This window comes from Suricata suricatta, chromosome 14 (genome assembly GCF_006229205.1).
Source record: "Suricata suricatta isolate VVHF042 chromosome 14, meerkat_22Aug2017_6uvM2_HiC, whole genome shotgun sequence".
In the NCBI taxonomy this organism is placed as follows: domain Eukaryota; kingdom Metazoa; phylum Chordata; class Mammalia; order Carnivora; family Herpestidae; genus Suricata; species Suricata suricatta.
The window spans coordinates 38,148,398-38,173,573 of NC_043713.1; the positions used below are offsets into that span (position 1 = coordinate 38,148,398).

A 25,176-nucleotide genomic window follows, 5' to 3' on the forward strand; every position below is an offset into this window, starting at 1 on the left:
TGGATATTTGGATTGTTTCCACTTTGGGGCTATTATGAATCATGTTTTTATGAATATTTGAGTCCAAGTTTTTATGGGGGCATATGTTTTTATTTCTGCTGGGTATACACTTAAGTCTGGAACTGCTGGGTCATTTGATAACTTATGTGTTTGAGTTTCTGAATAATTGCCAATGTTTATTCCATAGCAGCTGCAAATTTTTACATTCTAAGCAGCAGTATATGAGGATTCCAGTTTTTCCATTCCCTTGTCATGGCTTGTTATATTCTGCTTATGCTTTTTGGATTTTTGTTTGCTTTTTAGCTATTATAGCCATCTTTACTGGGTGTGAATTGACATTTTATTGACAAGCGGTTTGTTTTTTTCTTTTTACTTTTTTTTTTTTTTTTTTAAGGTTTGTTCATTTTTGAGAGACAGAGATTGACAGGGAATGAGCCCGGGGAGGGGCAGAGAGAGAGGGAAACAGAATCAGAAGCAGGTTCCAGGCTCTGAGCTGTCAGTACAGAACCAGATTCAATCCAGGAATCCTGAGGTCATGACCTGAGTCGAGTCAGAGGCTTGTGGAACAGAGCCACCCAGGCACCCCTCATTGTGGCATTGATTTGGCTTTCTCTGATGACTGACTAATCATGCGATGATCTTTAAATGTGCTTACTGGCTGTTTATCTTTGAAGAAGTATCTGTTTAATCTCTTGCCATTTTTAAATTGAGTTGTCTTTTTTTATCCTTTAGTTGTAAGAATTCTTTATGTATTTTCGAAACTAGATCTTTAACAAATATATGATTTGCAAATGTTTTTGCCCATGGCAGGGGTTCTATTTTCATACTCTTGACAGTCTTTTGTAGCAAAATAAAATTTTATTAGATGAAGCCAATTGATGTAATATTTAAAATTGCTTGTTCCTTTGATGTCATATCAAAGAAACTATATTGCCTAATCCAAGGTCACAAATATTTACACCTTTGTTTTCTTCCAAGAGTTTTATATAGTATTAGCTTTTGCATTTAAGTCTATGATGATTTTTGAGTTAATTTTTATATAATAGAATGATAGAATTGTCTTGGCAGCCTTGTAAAGATCAGCAGATCGTAAATATGGGTTTATTTCAGGAATCTCAGTTCTACTCCACTGATCTACATGTCCATTCTTATGCCATTACCACCCTGTGTATTATAGTTTTGTAGTAATTTTTAAACTAGAAGTGTGATTTCTCCAGCACTGTCCTTCTTTTTTAAGATTATTTTGGCTGATCTGAGTACATGGCATTTCCATGTGAATTTTTAGGATCAGTTTGATATTTTCTGAGGGGGAAAAAAGACCATTGGATTTTGATAGGAATTGCATAGAATCTGTGGATCAGTTTTAAGTGTTTTGGCATCTTAATGAGATCATGTTTTCCAGAATACTAATACAGGATATCTTTGTATTTACTTAGGTGTTAAATTTTTTTCAGCAATGTTTTGTAGATTTTAGTGAAGGAGTCTTGCACTTCTGTTAATTTTATTCGCAAATATTTTATTCCCTTTCTTCCTTCCTTCCTTCCTTCCTTCCTTCCTTCCTTCCTTCCTTCCTTCCTCCCCACAGCCCTCCTCCCCTCCCCCAACTACTGTGGCTAGAATCTCCAGAACAATTTTGAATGGAAACGGCAAAGTGTGGATATGCTTGTCTTTTTCCTTACCTTAGGGGAATTTTTCACAAACATTTTTTTTTATTCTGTTGAAGAAGTTTCTCTCTATTCCTATTTTGTTTCTGTGTTTTTACCATAAATGAGATTAAATTTTCCAGATACTTTTTCTGCAACTATTGAAATGCTTGTGCGGTTTCTTTCCTTTATTCTGTTTATATGGCATATTACATTCATTGATTTTCATGTATTGAAACATTTTTGGGACAAATCTCACTTGGACGTGGTGTATAATCGTTTTTATATACTATTGGATTTAGTTTGTTCATATTTTGTGAGGATTTATCTCCTAATATTTTTTCCCCTTCTCCTTGGATTCAGTTTGGTCTTCCTAGGAGGACAAGATATAAGGCTATTGATTCAAGTTCATCTTCTCTTCACATAGGCATACACAGCTATGTACTTCCCTCTGATCATTGATTTCACTAAACTTCATATATGTTTACTTGTGTTGTCGTTTTGTTTCTATTCGTCTCAAAGTATTTTCTGGTTTTCCTTGTGTTTTTTTTTTTTTTTTTTTACCTATTAGTTATTTAGGATTGTGTTTAAAGTTCACGTATTTGAAAATTTCCCAAATTTCCTTTGATCACTGATTTCTGTTTTTACCATTATAATCAAAGAAGTTTCTCTGTGTGGTTTCAACACTTATTTAAATGTACTGAAACCTATTTATGGCATAATATGTGCTATATTATGGAGAACATTGCATATGCACTTGAGAAAAATATGTTTTCTTCTCTTAGTGGAATATTCTATTAGTTGTTTCTTAGGTCTAAGTGGCTTATGGTGTTTTCAAAGCTACTGTTTACTTGTCTTCCTTCTGTCTAGATGTTTCATCCATTATTATTATTATATTATTTTAGAGAGAGAAAGAGCATGAGAGGAGAGAGGGACAGTTGGGGAGAGAGACAGAGACAGAGACAGAAACAGAGAATCTTAAGCAGGCTCCATGCTCAGAGCAGAACCTAACTAACACGGGGGCTCAGTGCCATGACTGTGGGATCATGACCTGAGCCAAAATCTAGAGTCAGTCGCTCAACCAACTGAGCTATCCAGGCAGCCCCATCCATTATTTAAACTGTGCAGTTAAAAACTTCCACTACTGTTGTTAATTATCTATTTTTTCCTTCAATTATGTCTGCTTTTACTTCGGTTTGAGGCTCTTTTAAGTTTGTATGTGTTTATAATTGTTACAGTTTCCTAAAGGATTGACCCTTTTCCCATCATAAAGTGTCCTTTATCTCTAGTTAATTTTTGTCTTAAAGTCATCATATGTGGTACTACGCAGAAACATTCCTTTTTAATACGATCACAAAAACTTTCTCAGAAAAAATAGGTATATATTTTATTGATAGCTTTTTTGTATAATTTTTATTTGGTTACTCTTTTTGGATAAATTTATATCATTCATATATATTATTATAGTTATTTGACTAGCAGTATCTTCCATCATCTTTTTACTTTTTCAACCTTCATTTATTTTATGTTTTGCATATTTTTGGTATGAATTTACTTTTATGTCTCATTCTATAATGGGGTTTGGGAATATAAGTATCCTATTTGTAATAGTTATTAAATGTTAGCATAAGATAATACAAGTATTTAAATCTTATATTTATTTACATCTGTAAATATATCAAAATATGTTTTCTAATTTATTTTAATGTTTATTTATTTTTCAGAAAGAGAGAGGGGATAGCGAGGGGCAGAGAGGGAGACACAGAATAGGAAGCAGGCTCTAGGCTCTGAGCTGTTACCACAGACCCAGACTTGGGGCTTGAACCCATGAACTGTGGGATCGTGACCTGAGCCGAAGTCAGATGTTTAACCAACTCAGCCACCCAGGCACCCCGATCCATCAAAATATTTAAATGCCACTAAAGTAGACATTATTTTTCTTATTTCATTATTTACATATAATGAAATGCTCAAGCTTTAAATTTAGAATTTAACATATTTTGACAAATGTAGAACCACTGCCCATTTTTGAGTAAAAAAGGAAGTTTCTCACCCACCATAGTCAACCACTGTTTTGATATCTATCACAATAGTTTTGTTTTTTGTTTGAACCTCATAATAATGGATTTATAAAATACCCGTTTTGTTGTCTTTGAGTATTTTTTGTCAATGTATTTTTGAGATTCACAAGTGTTATTCCATGTGTTAGAAGTTCATATTTTTTTTTTTTTACTGCTTAACATTATACTACACTGTATTTTTTGAAATTTAATTTTCTAGTGATGGACACTTAGGTTGTTTCCAATTTCTGCTTTTAGGAGTAAAGCTATCACACATATCCTTGGATAATCCTTTTGTGGACCTATACTTTCATTTATCATGGGTTAAAGTTTAGCACTGGTGTTGCTGCATTACAGAGTAGACAATTTTAACTTTATAAAAACTGTCAAATAATATACTCTTATCTTTGAGAATTTTTAACACTTCAGAGTTTGTAAAGTAAAATACAAAATTTCTCCTTTGTCTCTACATTCCTTCTCTCCAAAGTTAACCACTCTAATTGTTTCTTGACGTATATATTTTATGTTGAATCTACAAATATCTGTCAGCCTGTACATCTCTTTAGAAAACCAGAGCGATGAAGAAACTTACATCCAAATTTTTGTCTTGTAATTCTTCACTGAACAGTGTGCCTTGAACTACTTTCTATATCATCACATAACGATATATATCTGTTTACTGTTTGCTTTTCTTTATTTCCAGCTGTACTGAGATAGAAATGACATATAGCATTGTATAAGTGTTATATTTACAATGTGATGGTTTGGTACATGTATACATTGTGAGGTATTTACTACAGTAAGATTATTATACGCATCCTTTGTTGTTATGGCAAGAACATTTAGAATCTTTCATTGCAACTTAGTTAACTAAAATCACCATGCTGTATATTTTATCTCCAAAACCAATTTTTCTTATGACTGAAAGTTTGTTCCCTTTGACTCAATGTTTCATTCCCCCACTTTCTAGCCCTTGACCACTGTTCCTTCCTCTGCTTCTATGAGTTTGGCTTTTTAGGTACTGAATATAAGTGAGATCATACGATTTTTTTCTTTCTCTCTTATTTCACTCAGCATAATGCCCTTGAGGTCCATTCATATAGTTTCAAATGACAGGATTTTTTTTTTTTTTTATGGTGGAACAGAATCCCATTGTGTTTACTTGCGTGTGTGTGTGTGTGTGTGTGTGTGTGTGTGTCTGCACATGTATCTGAATATGGACACTTAAGTTGATAATGCGGCAGCGAACACAAGGGTGCTGAAATTTCTTTGAGGTAGTGATTTCATTTCCTTTAGATATATACCCAGAAATGGGATTGCTACATCACTTGGAAGTTCTGTTTTTCATTTTTTGAGGAACCTTGGTATTGTTTTTTGTAATGGCTATAAAAATTTATATTTAGCCCAGCAGCACATGAGGATTTCCCATATCTTTACATTTGATACCTCTTGTCTTTTGGTAATAGCTGTTGTAACAGGTATGAGGTGATATCTCATGGTGGCTTTGATTTGTATGTCCCTGATGATCAGTGCTGTTAAATACCTTGTCATGTCTGTGTCCATTTGTATGTCTTCTTTGGAAAAATGTCTACTCAGGGCCTTTGCCATTTTAGAATTGGATTATTTGTTTTTATGCTACTGAGTTGTATGAGTTCCTTATATATTTTGGATATTAATGACGTACCTGATAGATAGTTTACAGATATTTTCCGCCATTCCATAGGTTGCCTTTTCATTATGTTGGTTGTTTCTTCTGCTATTCAGAAGCTTTTTAACCTGGTGTAATGCCTCTTAATTGATTTTAGTTTTAGTTGGTTTTGTTTTTAATTATTGGTATTATATTGAAATAATCCTTATGTCAAGGAATTTTTTTCCTGTATTTTCATTTAATAGGTTAGTGGCTTCAGATGTTACATTTAAGTGTTTAATCCATTCCAAGTTAATTTTTGTGAATGGTGTAAGATATGGGTCTAGTTTCATTCCTTTGAGTGTGAATATCTAATGTTCCCAACACCACTGATGTATTATTCTTAAAGTGCTAAATCTTGTTTGATTTATTTTTATTTATTTTAAGCATAACTTTATTTTTATTTTATTTACAGTTTTATATTAGTTTCAGGTACACAATATAGTGATCAATAATTCTGTGTATTAACTGTGCTCACCATGACAAGTGCACTCCTTAATCTCCAACCCCTATCTAACCCAACCTCCCATCCCCCATCTTCTCTGGTAATCAGTTTGTTCTTTATAATTAAGAATGTGTTTCTTGATTTCTCTCGTCTCTCTCTCTCTCTCTCTCTCCTTCTCACACACACACTTTTTCCTTTTGTTTGTTTTGTTTCTAAAAGTCCACATATGAGAGAAATTGTATATTATTTGTCTTTGCCTTTTTCTGACTTCTCTTGGTATTATACTTTTTAGCTCCATCCATGTCATTGCAAATGGCAAGAGTTCATTCTTCTTTATGGCTGAATAGCATTCCTATATATCACTTCTTCTTTATCCATTCACAATCCGTGGACACTTGGACTATTTCCATATCTTGGCACTGTAAATAATGCTGCTGTAACATAGGGATGTGTGTATCCCTTGAATTCAGCGTTTATGTATTGTTTGGGTAAATTCCCAGTGGTGCAGTTGCTGGACTGTTGGGTAGTTAAGGCTCTTACATACCGTTTTCCACAGTGGCTACATTCCGCGCCACCTCCCCCCCGACCACAGTGGATCAGTGTTTGTTTTTCTCCACATCCTCGCCAACCTCTGTTGTTTCTTGTGATTTTGATTTTAGCCATTCTGACAGATGTGAGGTGGTATCTCATTGTAGTTTTGATTTGCATTTCCCTGATGATGAGTCTCTTTTCATGTATCTGTTAGCCATCTGTATCTCCTTTGGAGAAATGTCTATTAATGTCTTCTCTCTGTATTTTGACTGGATTATTTTTTTGGGTGTTGAGTTGTATTAGATCTTTATATATTTTGGATGCTAACCCTTTCTCATAAATGTCATTTGCAAACATCTTCTCCCATTCTGTAGGCTGCCTTTTAGTTTTGTTGATTGTTTCCTTTGCTGTGCAAAAGGTTTTTATTTCAGTGTAGTCCCAATAGTTTGTTTTTGCATTTATTTCCCTTGCTTTAGGAGAAATATGTAGAAAAATGTTGATACAGTGGATGTCAAAGAAATCACTGCCTGTGTTTTTGGTGCAATTGTAAATGGAATTGTTTTCTTAATTATTCTCTTTCTGTTGCTTCATTATTGATGTATAGAAATGCAACAGATTTCTGTACATTGACTTTGTACATCCATTTTGATTTTTCCTGTGACTTTATTTTATCGGCTTTATTGAATAGGACTTCCAGTACTGGGTGGAATAAAAGTGGTGAGAGTAGATATCTTTGTTTTACTCCTGACCTTAGGGGGAAAGTTCTCAGATTTTCCCCACTGAGGATGGTGTTTACTGTGGATTTTTCATATATGGCCTTTAGTTATGTTGAAGTATGTTTTCTCTAAACCTACTTTATTGATAGCTTTTATCATGAATGGATGCTGTACTTTGTCAAATGCTTTTTCTGCATCTATTGAAATGATCATATGGTTTTTATCCTTTTTCTTATTGATGTGATATATCATGGTTGATTGATCTGAGAATATTGAACCACTCTTATAATGCAGGAATAAATCCCACTTGATTGTGGTGAATGTTTTTAAAAAAATATATTGTTGGATTTGATGTGCTAATTAATACTGATGATTTTTGCATCTTTGTTCATCAGAGATATTAGCCTGTGTTCTCTTTTTTAGTGGTTCTCTTCTTTATCTGTTTTCATTATAGGAAAATACTGGCCTCATAGAATGAATTTAGAAGTATTCTTTCCTTTTCTGTTATTTGGAATAGTTTAAGAATAAGTATTAACTCTTCTTTAAGTGTTTGGTAGAATTTGCCTGATGCTGTCTGGTTCTTGATGTTGTTGGGAGTTTTTTGATAATGATTCTATTTCTTTGCTGGTAATGAGTCTTCAAATTTTCTATTTCTTCCTGTTTCACTTTTGGTAGTTTATTTTTAGGAATTTGTCTATTTTAGATTGTTTAATTTGTTGGTATACAGATTTTCATAATATTTTCTTACAATTTTTAAGATATTTGTGGTGTTAGTTATTTCTTCTCTTTAATTTGTGATTTTATTTATTTAATTTCTTTTTGATAAGTCTGGCTAGAGGTTTATAAATTTTATTAATTTTTCTAAGGAATCAGCTCTTGGTTTCGTTGTTTTTTTAAATTCTGTATCATTTATTTCCTTTCTAATCTTCATGATTTCCTTCTATTTTCTGGTTTTAGGTTTTGCTTGTTATTCTTTTTCTATCCTCTTTAGGTGTAAATATAGGTTGTTTATTATATATATTTTCTTGCTACTTGAGATAGACCTATACTGCTATAAATTTTCCTCTTAGAACTGCTTTTGCTGCAGCTCAAAGGTTGTGGACTGTCATTTTCATTTGTTTCCATGTAATTTTTAATTTCTTCTTTTATTTTCTGGTTGACATATTCATTGTTCAGTAGCATGTTATTTAAACTCCATGTATTTATGGTGTTTCCAGGTTTTTTTCTTGTGGGTAACTTTTAGTTTCATACCATTGCGGTCAGAAAAGATGCATGGTATTATTTCAGTCTAATTGAATTTTTGACACCCATTTGAATGATAGATGTTTCTCCATCCTCTTAGTTTCAATCTGCATATATCTTTAGGTCTAAATTGAATCTCTTATAGGTAGATAATGAATGGGTCTTATTTTTTTTTCCATTCACCCTATGTTTTTTGATTAGAGCATTTATTCCATTTACATTCAAAGTAATTATCGATAGATATGTATTTATTGCCATTTTACCACTTTTTTTCTTTTAAGATTTTCTCTGTCCCTTTCTTGTCTTTCTTTCATGTTTTGCTGATTTTCTTTAGTGATATATTTGGTTTTCTTTCTCTTTACTTTTTGACTGTTTATTAGTGGTTTTTAATATATGGTTACCATTAGATTTGTAAATATCCTTTTCTCTTTTTTTCTAAGTTTATTTATTTTGAGAGAGATTGAGCAGGGAGGGGACAGAGAGGGAGGGAGAGGGAAACCCAACCAGGCTCCATGTGCTGTGAGCATAGAGCCTGGTGCAAGGCTTATTCCCATTACCCCAGGATCCTGACCAAAGCTGAAATCAAGAGTTGAATGCTCAACCTACTGAGCTACCCAGATGCTGCTAGGTTTATATATAAACTTTTTTGCATATAGCAGTTTATATTAAGGTGATGGTATTTTCAGTTTGAACCCATTCTTTTTTTTTCTTCTCCTCCCCACATTTTAGGTATGTGGTATCGTATTTTATACCCTTTTTCTGTGTAGTGAGTTCTCTGATTGATTTCTTAACAGAAATATTCATTATTCCTGCTTTTGGTTTCCTTTTATATATTGTCACTTTTAGTCTTTCCACTAAGAGTCTCCTTTAATATATTTTGCAGGGCTGGTTTAGTGGCCATGAATTTGTTTAGTTAGTTAGTTTGTTTGTTCATTTGTTTGGGAAGCTCTTTACCTCTCCTTGTATTCTGAGTGACAGTCTTGCTGGATAGAGTATTCTTGGCTGCATATTTTTCCCATGCAGCATGCTGAATACATCATGCCACTCCCTTCTGGCTTGCAGCTTTGTATTTAAAGATCTTCTGCTAGCCTTAGGGGTTTTCTCTTGTAAGTTAATGACTTCTTTTGTTTTGCTGTTCTTAAGATTTTTTCTGAATCATTATCTTTTGCATGATTAGTTACATTTTGTTGACTTTGCTTTAGTTGACTTTGATGGGAGTTCTCTGTGCCTCCTGGATCTGGTTATCTGTCTCCTTTCCCAGATTAGGGAAGTTTTCAGCTATTATTTCCTCAAATAAATTTTCTGCCCCGCTTTTTTCCTTTTTCTGGGATACCCATAATACAGGTATTACTATGTTTGATGGAGTCACTGAGTTTCCTAAATTGATTTATTGCTGCCTGTTTTATACTTCTTCTGTTCATTTCTTCTTCTCTTGTTGTTTTCCTTTATGAATTGATGATTTTCCCTAGAGGTATACTCTGATTCCTTTCTTTTTCTCTTATGTATTTGCTACAGTTTTCACTGTGTGGTTACCTTAAGGCTTACATAAAACATTATAGAGTTATAGTAATATATATTTTTTCATTACAATTTTTTTTACATTTATTCATTTTTGAGAGATACAGATCATGAGTGGGGGAGGAGTAGCAAGAGAGAGAGAGAGAAGGTGAGACAGAACCTGAGGCAGGCTCCAGGCTCTGAGCTGCCAGCACAGAGCCCGACACGGGTTTCGAACTCATGGACCATGAGATCATGACCTGAGCCAAAGTTGGACACTTAACGACTGAGCCACCAATTAAAAAAAATTTTTTTAAGTTAATTTATTTATTTTGAGAGAGAAACAGAGATAGCTATGAGAATGGGGGAGGACCAAAGAGAGTGACACAGAGAATCCCAAGCAGGCGCTGCATTGCCAGCACTGAGCCTGATATGGATGGGACTCAAACTCACCAAACCATGAAATCATGATCTGAGCAGAAAACAAGAGCTCAACATTTAACTGACTGAGCCATCCAGGGACCCTGCTATAGTAGTATATTTTAAGCTGATTAACAACTTCACATACAAAAACTCTCCCCTTTTATTGCTTTCTTTTTATGTTGCTGATGTCACAATTTACATTTCTTTATTTTGTGTATCCATTAGGAAGGTATTGCAGCCATAGATATTTTAATTCTTTAATCTTTATACTAGATTAAGAGATTAGTATACCACTGTACTATAATATTGGAGGATCCTGAATTTGACTCTATAATTATTTTTACCAGTGCATTTTATCTTCTCAAATATTTGCATGTTACTAATTAAGGTCTTTTCATTTTAGCTTGAAGAGCTCCTTTCAGAATACCTTGTAAATCAGATCTGGTGGTGGTGAACTTCCTCACCTTATGTTTGGGAAACACTTTTACCCTCTCTTTCCCTTTAGGACAACTTTTCTGGCAAACTGCCGGAGGCCCGCTCTGGCTTGTCCAGGGCTCCCTGAAGGGGTAGCGGCAGAGGAGAACAATGAAGAGACACTCACGCAGTTTCTTAATTGGTCCAGCCTGACATCCTCTTATTCTATCTCTTGTATCTCCTGTATCTCCCATCTCCTGTCTCGCCAAGTCTTGGGCCTTGATTTATAGACTTATGATATCAAAAGGTGGAATTTTTACAAATAATTCTCAGTGATTAAGGTGCTTTGAAAAGGGTGCAGAAACAGGTTTTACAGAGGCATTTCTTCAGAATTATTCTAATTACAATGAGGTAACTTACACATCATAGGATAACAGGATATTCTCAGTGAAAAGAGGATAATATGCACATTTATTTGAACTGGTAGTAAATCTTACAACTCAGAAGATAGCAGGATGTTTTCAGTGAGAAGCAGATAGCAAACACATTTTATAACAATGGTGCTAAAATTCAGTCATAGACAGGGCTAGGAGGCATTCTATTTGGCTCACAAAAGGAATAATACATTCGTGATGGTTAGTAAGTAAACCTTTTGTCAGCCTTGTTCTTTGATGTTGAAGGTGTAAGCGCCATAGGCGCCCTAGATAAGCTGGCCTTTGCATATGAGTTTAAGTTGTAACTACTCTTACCCATCCTCACGTTGGGTACCAAATTAGCATATGTATGTGCAGTAACTTGTTCTTGGCTCTTGTTTGTCTCTATTTCCTAAGTTAGGCTTTCTATCTCCGGGCTAGGGTAAACATTATCTTTTAACCCCCTTCATTTTCATGTCTTAAGTTTGTGAAGCTCAATAGAAGAGCCTTTCGACAAACATCTGCAGTGCTTTGTTTAACTTCCTCTTCATAGAGGTGGGAATATGCTTCCTCCCATGAGGCTTCTGGGGAATATTGGTCTGATTTGGAACATTGTGAGGTCTAATCGATAGCAACAGGCTTAATTTTACATGAGCAATGAGTTAACAGAAGGAGATGCCAGCTTCCATCATCTGTGGCAGGAGCTGTGCTACGTCTACCACTTCCTTACTGTGACCCTGTCATCCAGCAAGGCTGGTGGGGCTCCCAGCAGCAAACCTGCTGGGGTCCTTTGCAGGCTACTGGGAATTGGGATCCCTTTTTCTGTATATTGACACTGGTATTGGTAGCTGCTGCCCTTTTCCTTATTTGGTACCCTCTCCATAAGTCTTGGTTTTGCCAGTCTCTGAGTGGGGTGAAACCAAAGCAGCCCTTTTTTGCATTGCCCCAGAAGAGTAGGGGAGCTGGTCTCCTATCCAGTTCTCCCTTTTCCAGTGAGGAGAACTGTTTCAACCTGGAACATTTCCTCTTGGTCCCAAGCAATGTTGGCCTGGTGGATGGGATGATGCAGTCAAAACGAAGCTATCTCCCTTCCCTTTTTGTGAGATTATTCACAGGCTTTTTTTGTTCTACTGTGTTGCCAAAGTTTGTTGAATGGATTCTTAAAAAAATTTTTTTTTATATAGTTTACTTATTTTTGAGACAGAGAGAGACAGAGCACAACTGGGGGAGGGGCAGGGAGAGAGGGAGACACAGAATCCGAAGCAGACTCCAGGCTCTAAGCTGTCAGCACAGAACCCGATGCGGGGCTCGAACCCACAAACCGTGAGATCATGACCTGAGCTGAAGTTGAACGCTTAACGGGTGAGCCACCCAGGTGCTCCTGTTGAATGGATTCTTGAGCTCTCCCAGTACTATTTTTGTTTATTCATAACCATCTGTTGAACTTTGTTGTACCGTGGAGGCTGGGGTCTCCTACTTCATTGTTCTGCTGATGACACTCTGGACAGTCTCAGTGTTTGTTTTTAATAGCTGAATGCTATTTTGAATACCTCTGTGTGAGAGTTAACCCGCTGCAAGTACTAGAGAAAACATCCAGATATATTCTACTGTGGGCTTTGGTTAATATTTGAATTATAGTTGCTTCTGCAAGGATGACACTTTTACAGCATAGTTTTACGTATTATTTTCCTTATTTAAAAAAATTTATATTAATTGCCCACTGAATTTTTTTTTTCCAAAGATGATGCCACATCACAAGATTTGGTTCTATTTGGTCCCCCTCAGGAAGCCATTGAGATTTTTCAGGAGAATAAAATGACAAATACTGAAGGTAAGGACAGAAAGTAAGTTCTATAAGCATCTCTATAAGCTATATTTTCTCATTAGTTTTTGATGTCCATATTATATTTTTATTAAGAAGTAATCAAATATCAATAATATATAGCATAATAATGACATATAATATTAAGAATACAATATTAGTACCTATTTGTAAGTAATATTTTGTTAATTACAATTGGTTATAATATTTTTTCTAATTTCAGGAAGGTTGAATTTTTTAAATAAACATTATCTTTATTGCTTATGCCAAGATTAGCAGGTGCCAGAACCTTTGCAACTCATTGAGGAGATGTTTCTTAAAAGGAAAAGAAGCAGGACCCATGTTTTGAGGTGTGGAATCCAGAATTAAAGGTCCACAAAGTATTAGCTCTTGGTGTTTCTGATATTATATGTGGAAAGAGGTAGAAAGAGATGACAAAATGCATACCTGTCATGTATAGGGATTCATACTTGTTTCTTTTCAGATTATTCTGGAGGACAACTCTATATTAATAAAAAAAATTTTAATCTTGACTTTGGTAAACTACTCTGGAGAGTTTCAGTTTGACAAGATAAAATGGAGATAAGGTGACATTCTGATTATCTATTTCTCTCTAGAAGAAATGTTGAATAGAATTTTAATCTCCAGACGTAAGGTTTATTGTTATAGTTTGGGACAAACTTTTTAAAATACCAGATGATTCTTTTATGAAATAATCAATTCAAGACATTGAAATAAACATACACTATTGGGATATAGAGGTATTTCAGAAAATATCCGTATATGAAATGTATAATCTTGCAGGCCAGATAAAATATAATTGTAAAGCAATTAGTACAACACAACAGAAAAGAATGTCTATATACAGTAGTAGTAGAAGTGGCACAAGGTAATTAAAGTTTCTGCAACCTGACATGTTAGATTATTTGATTTTTGTCCCACAGTTCTGTTCTTTTCACTTTTCTTTCTGTTCTTTATATTAGATAATTTCTATTAATTAATCTACATATTCACTGAGTCCTTACCAAATCCAATTTGTTGCCAAGTCCAACCAATATATTTTTTAGCTTAAATTTTCATACTTTTCAGTTATAGAATTTCCATGTTTTTTAATTCTATATTGATACTAATTATGCATTTAATTATAAAGACCAGATTTTCCATTAATGACTTTAAACATATTTTTTCGTTACCTTTTTGAACATATTTATAATAGTTACTTTAAAATTTTTGCTGTGTACAACTTTTGGGCTATCTTGGGTTCAGTTTCTACTGACTTTTTTTCTAGACTTTTAAAACATATTTTCTTGGTTTTTTTTGTATGGTTTAATACTGGACATTTGTGTAGCACATTGTGAAGACTCTCAATTCTATTATTTTCTCTGAAGAGAATGGATTCTTTTTCTAGCAGGCAGCTCAGTTAATCATTTGATCTATTTAAAAGTGGTATGTGCTTGGGGCATCTTCATGGCTCAGTTACTTAAGCATCAATTCTTGATATCTGCTCATGTCTCGATCCCACAGTTCATGAGATTGAGCCCCACATTGGTCTCTGTGCTGAGCCTGCTTCGGATTCTCTCTCTCTCTCTCTCTCTCTCTCCCCCTCCTCCATACATGCATGTATGTGTGTATCTGCCAAGGAATTTACTAATGCCCTCCAATTTGGCTAAATTCTGTCTCATATATATATTATAGCTTAATTTAAAAAACAATTTTAAGGTGGGCCTACAAGGAGGTCTTGCTCTAAGGCACAGTCCTTCCTCCTAAGATGTGACACCAGAGAGTGTTATTGAGGTGTTGATGAAATTGTTACATTCTGACAGCACTGCACTTCTAAGATTTTTTCCTCATCCCTTGCCGATATGTTTTTTTTTTTACCAACATCATTCAACTTCTAGGTTTTGTTTTAATGTTTATTTTTGAGAGAGAGAGAAAAAATAGGAGGGGCAGAGAAACAGGGATACACAGAATCCAAAGCAGGCTCCAGGCTCTGAGCTGTCAGCACAGAGACGAACATGGGCTTGAACTCACAGACTGCTAGATCATGACCTGAGCGAAGTCAGTTACTCAACCTGCTGAGCCACACGGGCACACCAACTAATAGTGTTTTTGTTCTTTTTTTAAACCCATGGCATATGCTCTCTGTTAATATTCAGGCAATTTTGCCCTGCGCGCGCGCACACACACACACACACACACACACACACACAGACACACACGTGCACATACGCACACACACACACATGCACACGCAGTCTAGCCCTTATCTACAGATACAGAGAGCATTCTCACATGGATATTTATTGGGGCTCTTCTCCGCATGGGTGTGTCTTTTTTGGTTTCCTGCCCTGAAGATTCCGTCTCCACTACTTAGGATGCTAATCTTTGCTCCTTATCTCAACAGGATTTTCATGTTCTTTTCTTCCCCCAGATCTCTATATTGCAGTTGAAAAATTGTCCCTTGGAAGAGAACATGATTGTGGCACTCAGCCTTATGCATTTTCCTTTCTCAGGAGTCAAAGGCTGGCATTCCTATTTTCCAATGTCTGAAAATAGTTGCCTTGCATAATTTTTTTCAGACTTGGAAGACTAAATCTAGATCAGTTACTCCTTCACAGATAGTAGTAGAAATATTGATTGGTGGGATTTTTGAATGATGATTTAATAAAGAGGAGAGAACAGAAGCCAGGATACAGCATGATAAAAATTTTTTAAAAGGTGACTTATTCATTGATTTATTTCTTCAACAGTTTTTAAGGCACTAAATATAATTTCTCTTCATAAAGAACCCAAAAACTTCATGGGGAGATAGATGGGAAACAGATGTTTCCACAGCAGAATACAATGTGAAAAGTTCTAATAAAGAAACAGAAAACGATACAGGTATATCCAAATGTCGAAAAGATTCAAGAATTCCTCATAGGGAAAGGGCCATGTAAGAAGGCTGTTAATACTTACATTTTTAAAGAAGAGAACAGGAAGTGAGGATATTGTGACTGTTTGTATGAATTTCTCATTTGAAAAGATTGTTTGTCAAAGCAAAATTTAGTGTAAGATAGCAATAGGAAGTGGTCAGACACAGTAATAGGAAGACCTATGATTACTTAAGGGAAGCAAAACTAAATATGCTGAAATTGCAGATTTTGAAAAGACTGAAGAGAATGGTGATAAGTGAGCACTGAACAGGGTCATTTATATGTTAAAAGTGGTTAGAGTAGATACCATCTTTAGTCCTCTCCAACTCTGAGAGTCTGTGCATATTATTTCATATATTCAGTGATAAATGTCTCCCACATTATAAGGTTCAGTAAAAAGAAAGTAATTCTAAAGTCAGGGAAAGGTTCCCCCCACCCCGATTCTTCTAGTATGTAACAAAAACTAAATGGAGATTTGTGTCCTTAAAGGTATTTTGTGTTCATTACACAGAGGCTTTGTGAGGAGGAGACGTTATTTCTAAACTCGAGAACACTGACTTTTTCTACATCTTGGAAAGAAAAGATGTTAAAAGGGATGCCAGAATGTGAAAAGCAATTTTGTGTTCAGATAAATATTCTTCTGAGTGCTGAGTTCAGATAAAGGGACGATTCAGTAATCGGGGTAATGGACATAAAGGAACCACATATTAAAAGCAAGAGAGAAGGAAGGATGGGCTGGGTGAATAAATTATGAAAGGATCACGTTCACAGAGAGTTGGCAGTTTATGAACATAGCATTTTAATTTCATTTGCCCATAAATTAGCCAGCCCATATTTTTCTCAAATGGAAGTTTCATGTTGCAGAGCCAACAAACCTCAACTGTAGCCTAGATCCAGGAAGATCTTTCCTCTTAGGCATTGATTCTGAGCAAGGGAGTTAAAGTTGGGCCGATGTTTAGAGAGGGTATAAATCTTGCCCGAGCTTGACCTTAAACACTCACCCTGACAATGTGTGCACAGGCTTCACGTGGAGGAGTTCTATCAGTATGTTTGACTAAAATCATTAATTAGCTGTATCATGGAATTTAAGATAAAAAAGATTTTGTGTAACACCTTACTAACCCATTCATTTATTATGTCAGAAATCTGATGTTAGAGACTGACTAACTTAAGCACAGTGGGATATCACTCCAGTCAAAACGAGAACGGACATGGACACCGAGAGTAGTGATCTAGGGTGTCTCTAAAGTAAAACGAAATGGAAAGGAAAGTTGTAACTTACACTATGCCTGTATTAGAATAAAAAGTGATAATAACTTCTGGATTCTGGTTCTGCATTGCTTTACTTGAGCTGCCATGTCTTTTGCAGACCATTATTGCAAATTTTAACCTCATAGGATTTCTTTACTGTATGCAAAATGTTAATCCTAAACCATAGGGGTGCTATGGAAATTATTATTCATATAATAGGTTCATATAATTCATATAATAGGTGAGAGTGGAACATACAGAAAAATGTTAAATGAGTCATTACCATCCTTGTTTTCTCCACATTTAATGAAGCAAAACAAATGTTTTGAGTCTCAGGACAACTGCTTGGTTGTTAAATGTGTATTAAAACTTTCTTATTTCTAGAGGGAAGGGCAACATGCCCTTATCAAGATATTTGGATAGGAGATCAATATGTAATTTTCACCAGCTTGTTCTTTAGCCTGTGACTATTATAGAGATGGAAATACATATCTCTGTATGAACTAAAGAGGAAAGAGGGAATATAATACACGAAATGTTCATAGCAAGAGTGTGTGTTGAGTATAGTCAAAGCAAACTACGCTTCATTGCAGTATCAGCACTGATATCTTGAGGGAACAATCAAAATTCAAAAGCGAGTGATATATGAAACATTTGAGATGCCCTGAAATATATTTTTACGACTGTTTTGCTTTTTTGACTACCTTTGTAAAAACATAAAAACAACCTTAAAGTATGGCTTATACTCCAAGGCCAAGAAGATACAGGCAAGTCTCAGTTTTCCCACCTCACAGCTTTGTGGAAGTGGACACATTATATAATTCCTCTAAGCCTTTGATTCCTCATCTATGAAATCAAGGTAATCCATTTCATAAGATTGTTGTGAGAATTAAATAAAATGTGGAATCAAAAGTACTTAGCATAGTTCCATGTTTGGCACATACTTTTAATTCTCAAAAAATGTTAGTGTGTGTGTGCATATGTATATAAATACAGGCATATATACATTTATATATATGCAATGTATGGGACAGTGTGAACCTTCATTTATAAGTGAAGCAGGTATGCTGTTTTCACAGAGATTATGCTTTTGGAGGAAGGTATTATGAGAGTTTAAAAGATATTTAAAAGATTGTTGTTTAAATGAAGATACTTACACCCTATGAGATGGCATTTAAACAAAAAGCACAGTCTGAAGGCCACAGCATAACTTCTATGTTCTTCAAGGTCAGCTGGAATGAGGACATCACACTATTCTCACTGAGGCACCAAGCCTATTTTGTGTCTTGCATTTAAGATCAGTGATTGCAGCTATCATCCAGCCCAATAGAGTCCTTAGAGGCAAAAGGACTGCAAGTAAGCACTTCGGTGGAGTTTCATGGACAACTTTGCTGTGCCTCTGCAACCTTCAGTCGATTCGGGACATGCCAGGGTTAGAATCACTGAGGCACATCGGACTGAGTGGATTTTATGATGAGTACAACTTGAACGCTATAGTGGGAACATCAATCACTCTGTGCATGAGACTCTAATTTTCAGAAATGGAAGGTGGAAAATGAGGTTATTATAAGGATGAAGGGGACTTGCTTTTATTTTTTTTTCCAGCAAGAGAAACCCATGCTGGATTTCAAGAAGGACTTCTTCAATGCATGAGTGTTGGATATTATTCGCGCTGGGAGATGTGGACTCTCTTTGAAGAGAGAATTTAAAATACATTTTGAAGGAATTTTTTAAGTGATTCAGGAACTATTTAGAAACTATTGGATTAACTTGGGTTTTTGCCTGTTTTCTTTAGTTTTTTTCTCAGTGTTTATTTCATGATGTTATGAATACTTTGTATAATTACATATAATTTAGTATCATTTACTGTCATACCATTCTATAATTTTATAAAATCTTTATCGATATGTTTATTAAAGAAATTTAAAAAGTATTACTATTAATAAAGCAGACTATTTTTTGCATATTCTGAATATCACAGTTTACTGTTTTGCATGTACCTATTAACTAGCGCCTGTCTGCTTTATCTTTAAGGGGTGAATAAAGGCATTTACTTTAGCTACCCGTGTCGACGTCAAAGCTGTGCTTTGGTAAACATCCCAGCACCATGTGTCAACAAAATGATTTCTCACATTGAAAGTGTGGAATCTAAAATACAAGAGCATTTGCAACAGGTAAGATTTTAAATGCTGATGTTTTTATAAGCTTGATAGAACCTATAGGGGCTGTTACTTAAAGAACCCAGGGAGTCATTTCTTAGTGGTACGTAGAATATTTTCTAGAATCTTTACTTCGTTGTATAATTTACTAATCTAGACATGTTTTTGATAGTCTCGCTTCAGAAAGGGAAACGACCTTATTAAGTAGATTTTTTTCCCTACCTGTTTGTTCGTTATCTGGAGGCAATCATGCTAAGTAGTAATTTCCATAAGCCAACTTGACTAGTAAATTAAATAGTATTTACATCGTTTTTAGGGACACTAAACTGATTAGATTATTAGATGAGTAAATTGGTGTGTAAAAGGACAACGTGTCCTTCTTAATGAGTTATTTTGTTCTAAAGAAATACTTAATAGGTCTGTTGAAAGACAATGTAACGATTCTGTCTTTTTAACCTGTTTGCCGTTATTATTCTGAAGGGAGTTCTATCTTGAAATCACTGTAACTTCGGTTACTTTCAAAGATGACAGGAGTGATAACTTTTTCATACCTTTCATGAAGATTATTCTATGCATTTACTGTACAATTACGTTGTGCAAACAAGAGGATAGGTTTGTGTTTCTCTTCCCTCACCACTGTTATTGGATCTGGCTCTTGAGAAAGTTCTGACGGACCAATCGTGATGCTTTATGTAGGATGTTGTCTACCACATTAGAGTATAGTCCTTAAAATTGCAGTCTTTAGAGCCACATATTCTATGACCTTAGATAAGAGTAAAGATAATGCTATTGTCTTGGACAAAGTACCAGCATATCCTAGGTCCTCAGTATATATTAGTTACTATTATTTCTATATTTTAATCATATAATCCTTTATTAGTGTTATATTTATATATATTTATATATTTGTCTTTCTTTCTTCTTTGTTTCCCCAAGTCAGCATATCTTTTCAGAAAATGCTTTGTGGGCCAGTGGTCTGATGGTGTCTTGAAAATTATTGTTAAGTAGATAGAAGAGAATTAGTATTTATTGATATGATATGCTGTATACATTGTGTGTGTGTTAACTAATGACTATGCATGTTTTTAAAATCATAAAAATAGATTTATAGGTGTTTTAATAAAAATTACAAGAGCTATGATTATAATCGCTATACTATAACAGCTACATTAACAATTATAATAGCTCAAAACTATTTTTGAATGGTTATTGTTATATCTAATTGGCAGACAGGGAAATAATAATTTAAGTATTTGAGAACGTGTTCAAGATCACAAGAAAGAATTGGGATTTAAACACACAATTGTCAAAACCCATGTTTTTACCCAGACCCACTTGGGATTCTGAGCAGTTGATAAACTGTTAAACACTATGAATAAGGCCAGCTAAAAGATTACCTTAGGTAAAATAATTCACAAAGTAAACTAAGATGTTTTATAACTTATCTTCAGGAAAATTGAAAAAAGAGCCATTCTTATTTAAATGTATTATGTAAATTAGCCAGCTGAATAAATAAAAAGCTTTATGAACATTAGCACCAGAGTGACTTGCTTAGTGTTGTCTTCTGGTGCTTAGCTTAGAGCCTAATATAGTAGGCACTCAATAAATGTCTGTTGAATGGAAAAATAAATGAGGACCTGAAGCAGAACCTTTCTTTTCTAGATACATCTAAAGCCCCTATCCATCCAATACAGTAAGAGCTATCATTTACCAAACATCTGGTATTTGCTAGGCACCTACCAAATGTATGTTTCTGTATTTGTACTTTATAGGAATCCTACCTTATTGATGAGAATTCTAGTACTTAGGAAAGTCAAGTAATTTATTCATCATCATACAGGTAGTAAGCATTAGAGATGAAATTTGAACTGAGTTTCTTCTTACTCCAAAGCCCCTTTCAGTTTGTTTTATAACCCATACAGGCAAAAAAAGACCTTAATTCTCATTGACATGGAATGTTGGTTTCTTGACAAGATGAAACAGAAATAACAGTGTCAGATAAATGGACTTCTAGTCAAAAACTGTAATAATAATAATAATAATAATAATAATAATAATGTGTTTATAAGTGAGTATATGCATAAACTTTATTTGAAAGACTAATTGTGAGGAGCACCGGGTTGGCTCAGTGGATTAAGCATCTGACTCTTCACTTTGGTTCAGGTCTTGGTCTCATCTCCTAGTTTGTGGATTCAAGCCATTTCAGGTTCTGTGCTGATAATGCAGAGCCTGCTTGGGATTCTCTCACTCTTCTCTCTGTCCTTCTCTCTCCTGCTCAAGATAAATAGATAAACAAAACAAAAATAAAAAACAAAACAAATCAAAAGATGATTTGTAAAATAAATGCTCATAACCTTTTTTAAAAACTATTTTCAGTACTTATTGTAGACTTTCTATTTTCCAAATAAAAAACATATTTTATTTTGACTAAATATTTGATAGTTAGAATTGGTAGTGTTGAACTGATAATAGAGTATATGTATAGAGCATATTTATTTATGTTTTTCATGCTATATATATTTTTTAAATTTTTAATGTTTTTTATTTATTTTTGAGAGACAGAGAGAGACAGTGTGAGCAGGGGAGGGTCAGAGAGAGAGGGAGATGCAGAATTTGAAGCAGGCTTCAGGCTCCGAGCTGTCAGCACAGAGCACGGCGTGGGACTCGAACCCACAAACCGTGAGATCATGACCTGAGCCGAACCCGGACGCTTACCCGACTGAGTGACCCAGGAGCCCCTCATGCTATATTTTTTGCATAGGTCACTATAATTAACAAAAGACATTCAGTTATATTTGTAGCAATATTTGGGGAATGAATTGGTAGCCACCTATCTTCTTTAAAAAGATAAATTTTTTCTAACCTACTAAAGTGAAAAGAACTTTCCAATATCATTTGGAAAAATGAGCTTTTGGTAGCAATAATTAGAAAAATTTACATTCATAGTCTTTATTCAAACATTTAAAGAAAATTAAGGAAACAGGACTTGAAGGAAATTTTTAAAACGTAGCTTGTGATTTTGGGGGTAAACGAAAGCTAATGGGATCTGTTATTTTCAATAAAGGTAAACACATGTGGATTTTGTGGAAAGATAATGTATTATATTCTCCTATGGATCACGATTCAGAATTAGTTAAATCTAAACATAAAATCTAGTTTCCAATAGAATGGGTTACTTGTGTCAAAATATATAAAATGTACAATTATCCTGAGAAAATACCAAATTTTTATAATTTATAATTTTTTAAAATGTGTGTCTGGTTGTAGTTTGGTAATTCCAGAATGCCTGGACAAGATGCAAGAAAGAACATTTCAGTATTTTTACCACTTAAAAATATTTTATCCAGGGGCGCCTGGGTGGCTCAGCCAGTTAAGCTACTGACTTCAGCTCAGGTCAAGATCTCACGGTTTGTGAGTTTGAGCCCCACACGGGGCTCTCTGCTGACAGCTCAGAGCCTGGAGCCTGTTTTGGATTCTGTGTCTCCCTCTCTCTGTCCCTACCCAACTTGCACTCTGTCTCTCAAAAATTAATAAACATTAAAAAAAATAAAAGAATTAAAAAAAACATTTTATCCAATGAAAGTTGTCAGCTGATTATACCTTTGGGAGGAATTTAACATTATTCAGTTTTATTCATTCATTGCCTACAATCCCAGGCACTGTCTTTCTCTGTCTAGTTCTGGGGGAGCAACAGGACTCATCCCTTTATCAGTTTCCAAGGGATTATGCATGCAGATGGCAAAATAAGGTAGAGAAGAAACAGCCAGGTGGAACCTCCACCCCAAAGTCCATTGCAGTCCCCAACATGAAGTGCACAATATACGTCCTATTTTGAGTTGCAGATTATGTGATTCCTCTGGATTTGGGGGTTCGGAGTCAAAGCAGGTAACTGGTTAGCTCTCCAAATTCCCGAAACTTTATATTTTATTACTCCAATTGTTGGAAAGAACTTGGCCCAATGATGAGGACAGGCTGGTTCACGAAGGGTTTGGTAGCCAGCAAAAGAGAAGGGGGTGTTTTGCCCAAATAGGTGAATTTCTTCTGCTGAAGCCCCCAAATCTGAAAGTATTGCTCAAATAATATTCTTGACTTCGTTCAGTTCACAATGACTTTCTTCCCCTTGAGACTGGGGTTTTTTTCTTGGGACTGTAAGAGTACATTTATGATGGGATTGGGGTGGGGTTGAGACAGAGAAAGATAGTAATGCCCTCTCTAGGCCTGCAGTTTATCTTCTTTTAATTACACCATTTTCACATGTGTTTCTCTCTAGAAAGTGCTTAATTTTTAAAACAGCTTTATTCAGATAATTTGCATATTACAAAGCTTGTCATTTAAAGTGTACAAATAAATGGTTTATAGTGCATTTACAGGGTTGTGTAACCATTACCGTAATCACAAAGACCACATATTGTGTGATCCCATTAGTGTAGAATGTCCAAAATAGGCCAGTCTGTAGAGACAGCAGTTTAGTTTTCTAGGGCTGGGGGCTGCTGCTGTTTGTTGTGGGGTTTCTTATGGGGACGGTGCTTGTTTGTTTTTAATCAGAATCATCTTAACCTTTCATTAGATAAAGCTCTATAAATAATTATAAAGCTGTCATCTACTTTTGGGTATGGACTACATTAAATAAGTGAAAAGATCAATCTTTTAAAACATTTAAAAAAATTTTTTTTTTTTACTTTGAGAGAAAGATAGAGAGCAAGTAGGGGAGGGCTAGAAAGAGAAGAGACAGAATCCCAAGCAGCCTCCACACTGTCAGCGCAGACCCCACTGTGGGCTTGAACCCACGGACTGTGATACTGTAACCTAAGCCAAAATCAGGAGTTGGACGCTCAATTGACTGAGCCACCCAGGTGCTCAATGATCAGTCTTTTATTGGATGAAGGATTAGAGTTTGTTTGCCCACCGAATCACAGTGGTTTCCATTATAGTCAGAATGAACGATATAGAGCCTGTGACTAGCAGAGATACATCTGCCATAAGCTGGTCCATGCATTCATAATAGTTAAATTGCAATTTGAATTTTGAAAAGAAAATTCTTCAATGTAGAGTCACTATGAATGTTTTCCCTATATTTTCATTTTGCAACGAATGAGAAAACATGACAATATGATGGAAATAATTATCTAGATAACTTTCCCTCCAGTATAAGATTTTGTTTTGCCTTTCTTCCACTTTATTTTTCTAGGCTGCCTAGACTAGAGAAAGCTTTATTTAATTTAGAGTGATCTCTACTGAACTGAAAATGTTCTCTTCATTTAATCAATAACAAATCATTAGAATGTTACCATGATTTGAAAGAATGGCATAGAAAGAAAGTATTTAGAAATTATTCTTTAAAATATAGCGAATGTATTATACAAAAATAGTACCATTATTATCAGTAAAAGTGGCAATGGTACTATTAAGTGCTTACGACATATTATAGGCTGCACTCCACCCTCAGCATTTTCAAGGATCTTGTTCCATCAGGTGTTCACATCTCCCTTCCAAATTTCCCCCCCACTCCTGTCAATATTTAAAATATTGATGTTTCTCTTATTTTCAAGAAAATATTTTTACCCCATACACCTTTAAATATACCCCTTTTCTCCTTCTTTGTGTTTTATTTAATATCTGAAAAGGATTGCATAAATTTTGCATTTTTTTTCCTTACCTATCAATTACTCATTTATTCATTGCAATCTGGATTTGGTCTTTGTTGTTCTAATGAAAATATCTTCAGAAAAGTAAGCATTTTTTTCTATCAGTATATACATACGCACACATCCTCTCTCTGTCTCAAACTTTGTGGCTAGAACAAGCATTTATTTGGTTATCATTGAGCAATTTGTTCTGAGCTCAGCTGGGCAATTTTGTTAGTTCTTTCCTGGGGCCAATTATGTGGATGTACACACCTGCTAACTCAACAGGAAACAGTGACTAAGATGGCCTCACACCCATGTCTGGGACTGTGTT

At 34.9% G+C, this 25,176-nt stretch overlaps 1 protein-coding gene across 4 annotated transcripts in view; it reads left to right on the top strand.

The window, feature by feature from the left end:
* Nucleotides 1-25,176, top strand: part of CCDC178 (coiled-coil domain containing 178) — a 294,180-nt gene that overhangs the window by 27,485 nt on the left and 241,519 nt on the right. For all 4 annotated transcript variants that reach the window (XR_003902446.1, XM_029921892.1, XM_029921893.1 and 1 more), the window contains exons 2-3: nucleotides 12,813-12,902; nucleotides 19,094-19,233. Coding sequence is in view for 3 of the 4 variants with exons in the window: in XM_029921892.1 (XP_029777752.1) it covers nucleotides 12,887-12,902; nucleotides 19,094-19,233 (156 nt within the window). In the remaining variant the exon portion in view is untranslated. The remainder of the gene's footprint in view (nucleotides 1-12,812; nucleotides 12,903-19,093; nucleotides 19,234-25,176) is intronic.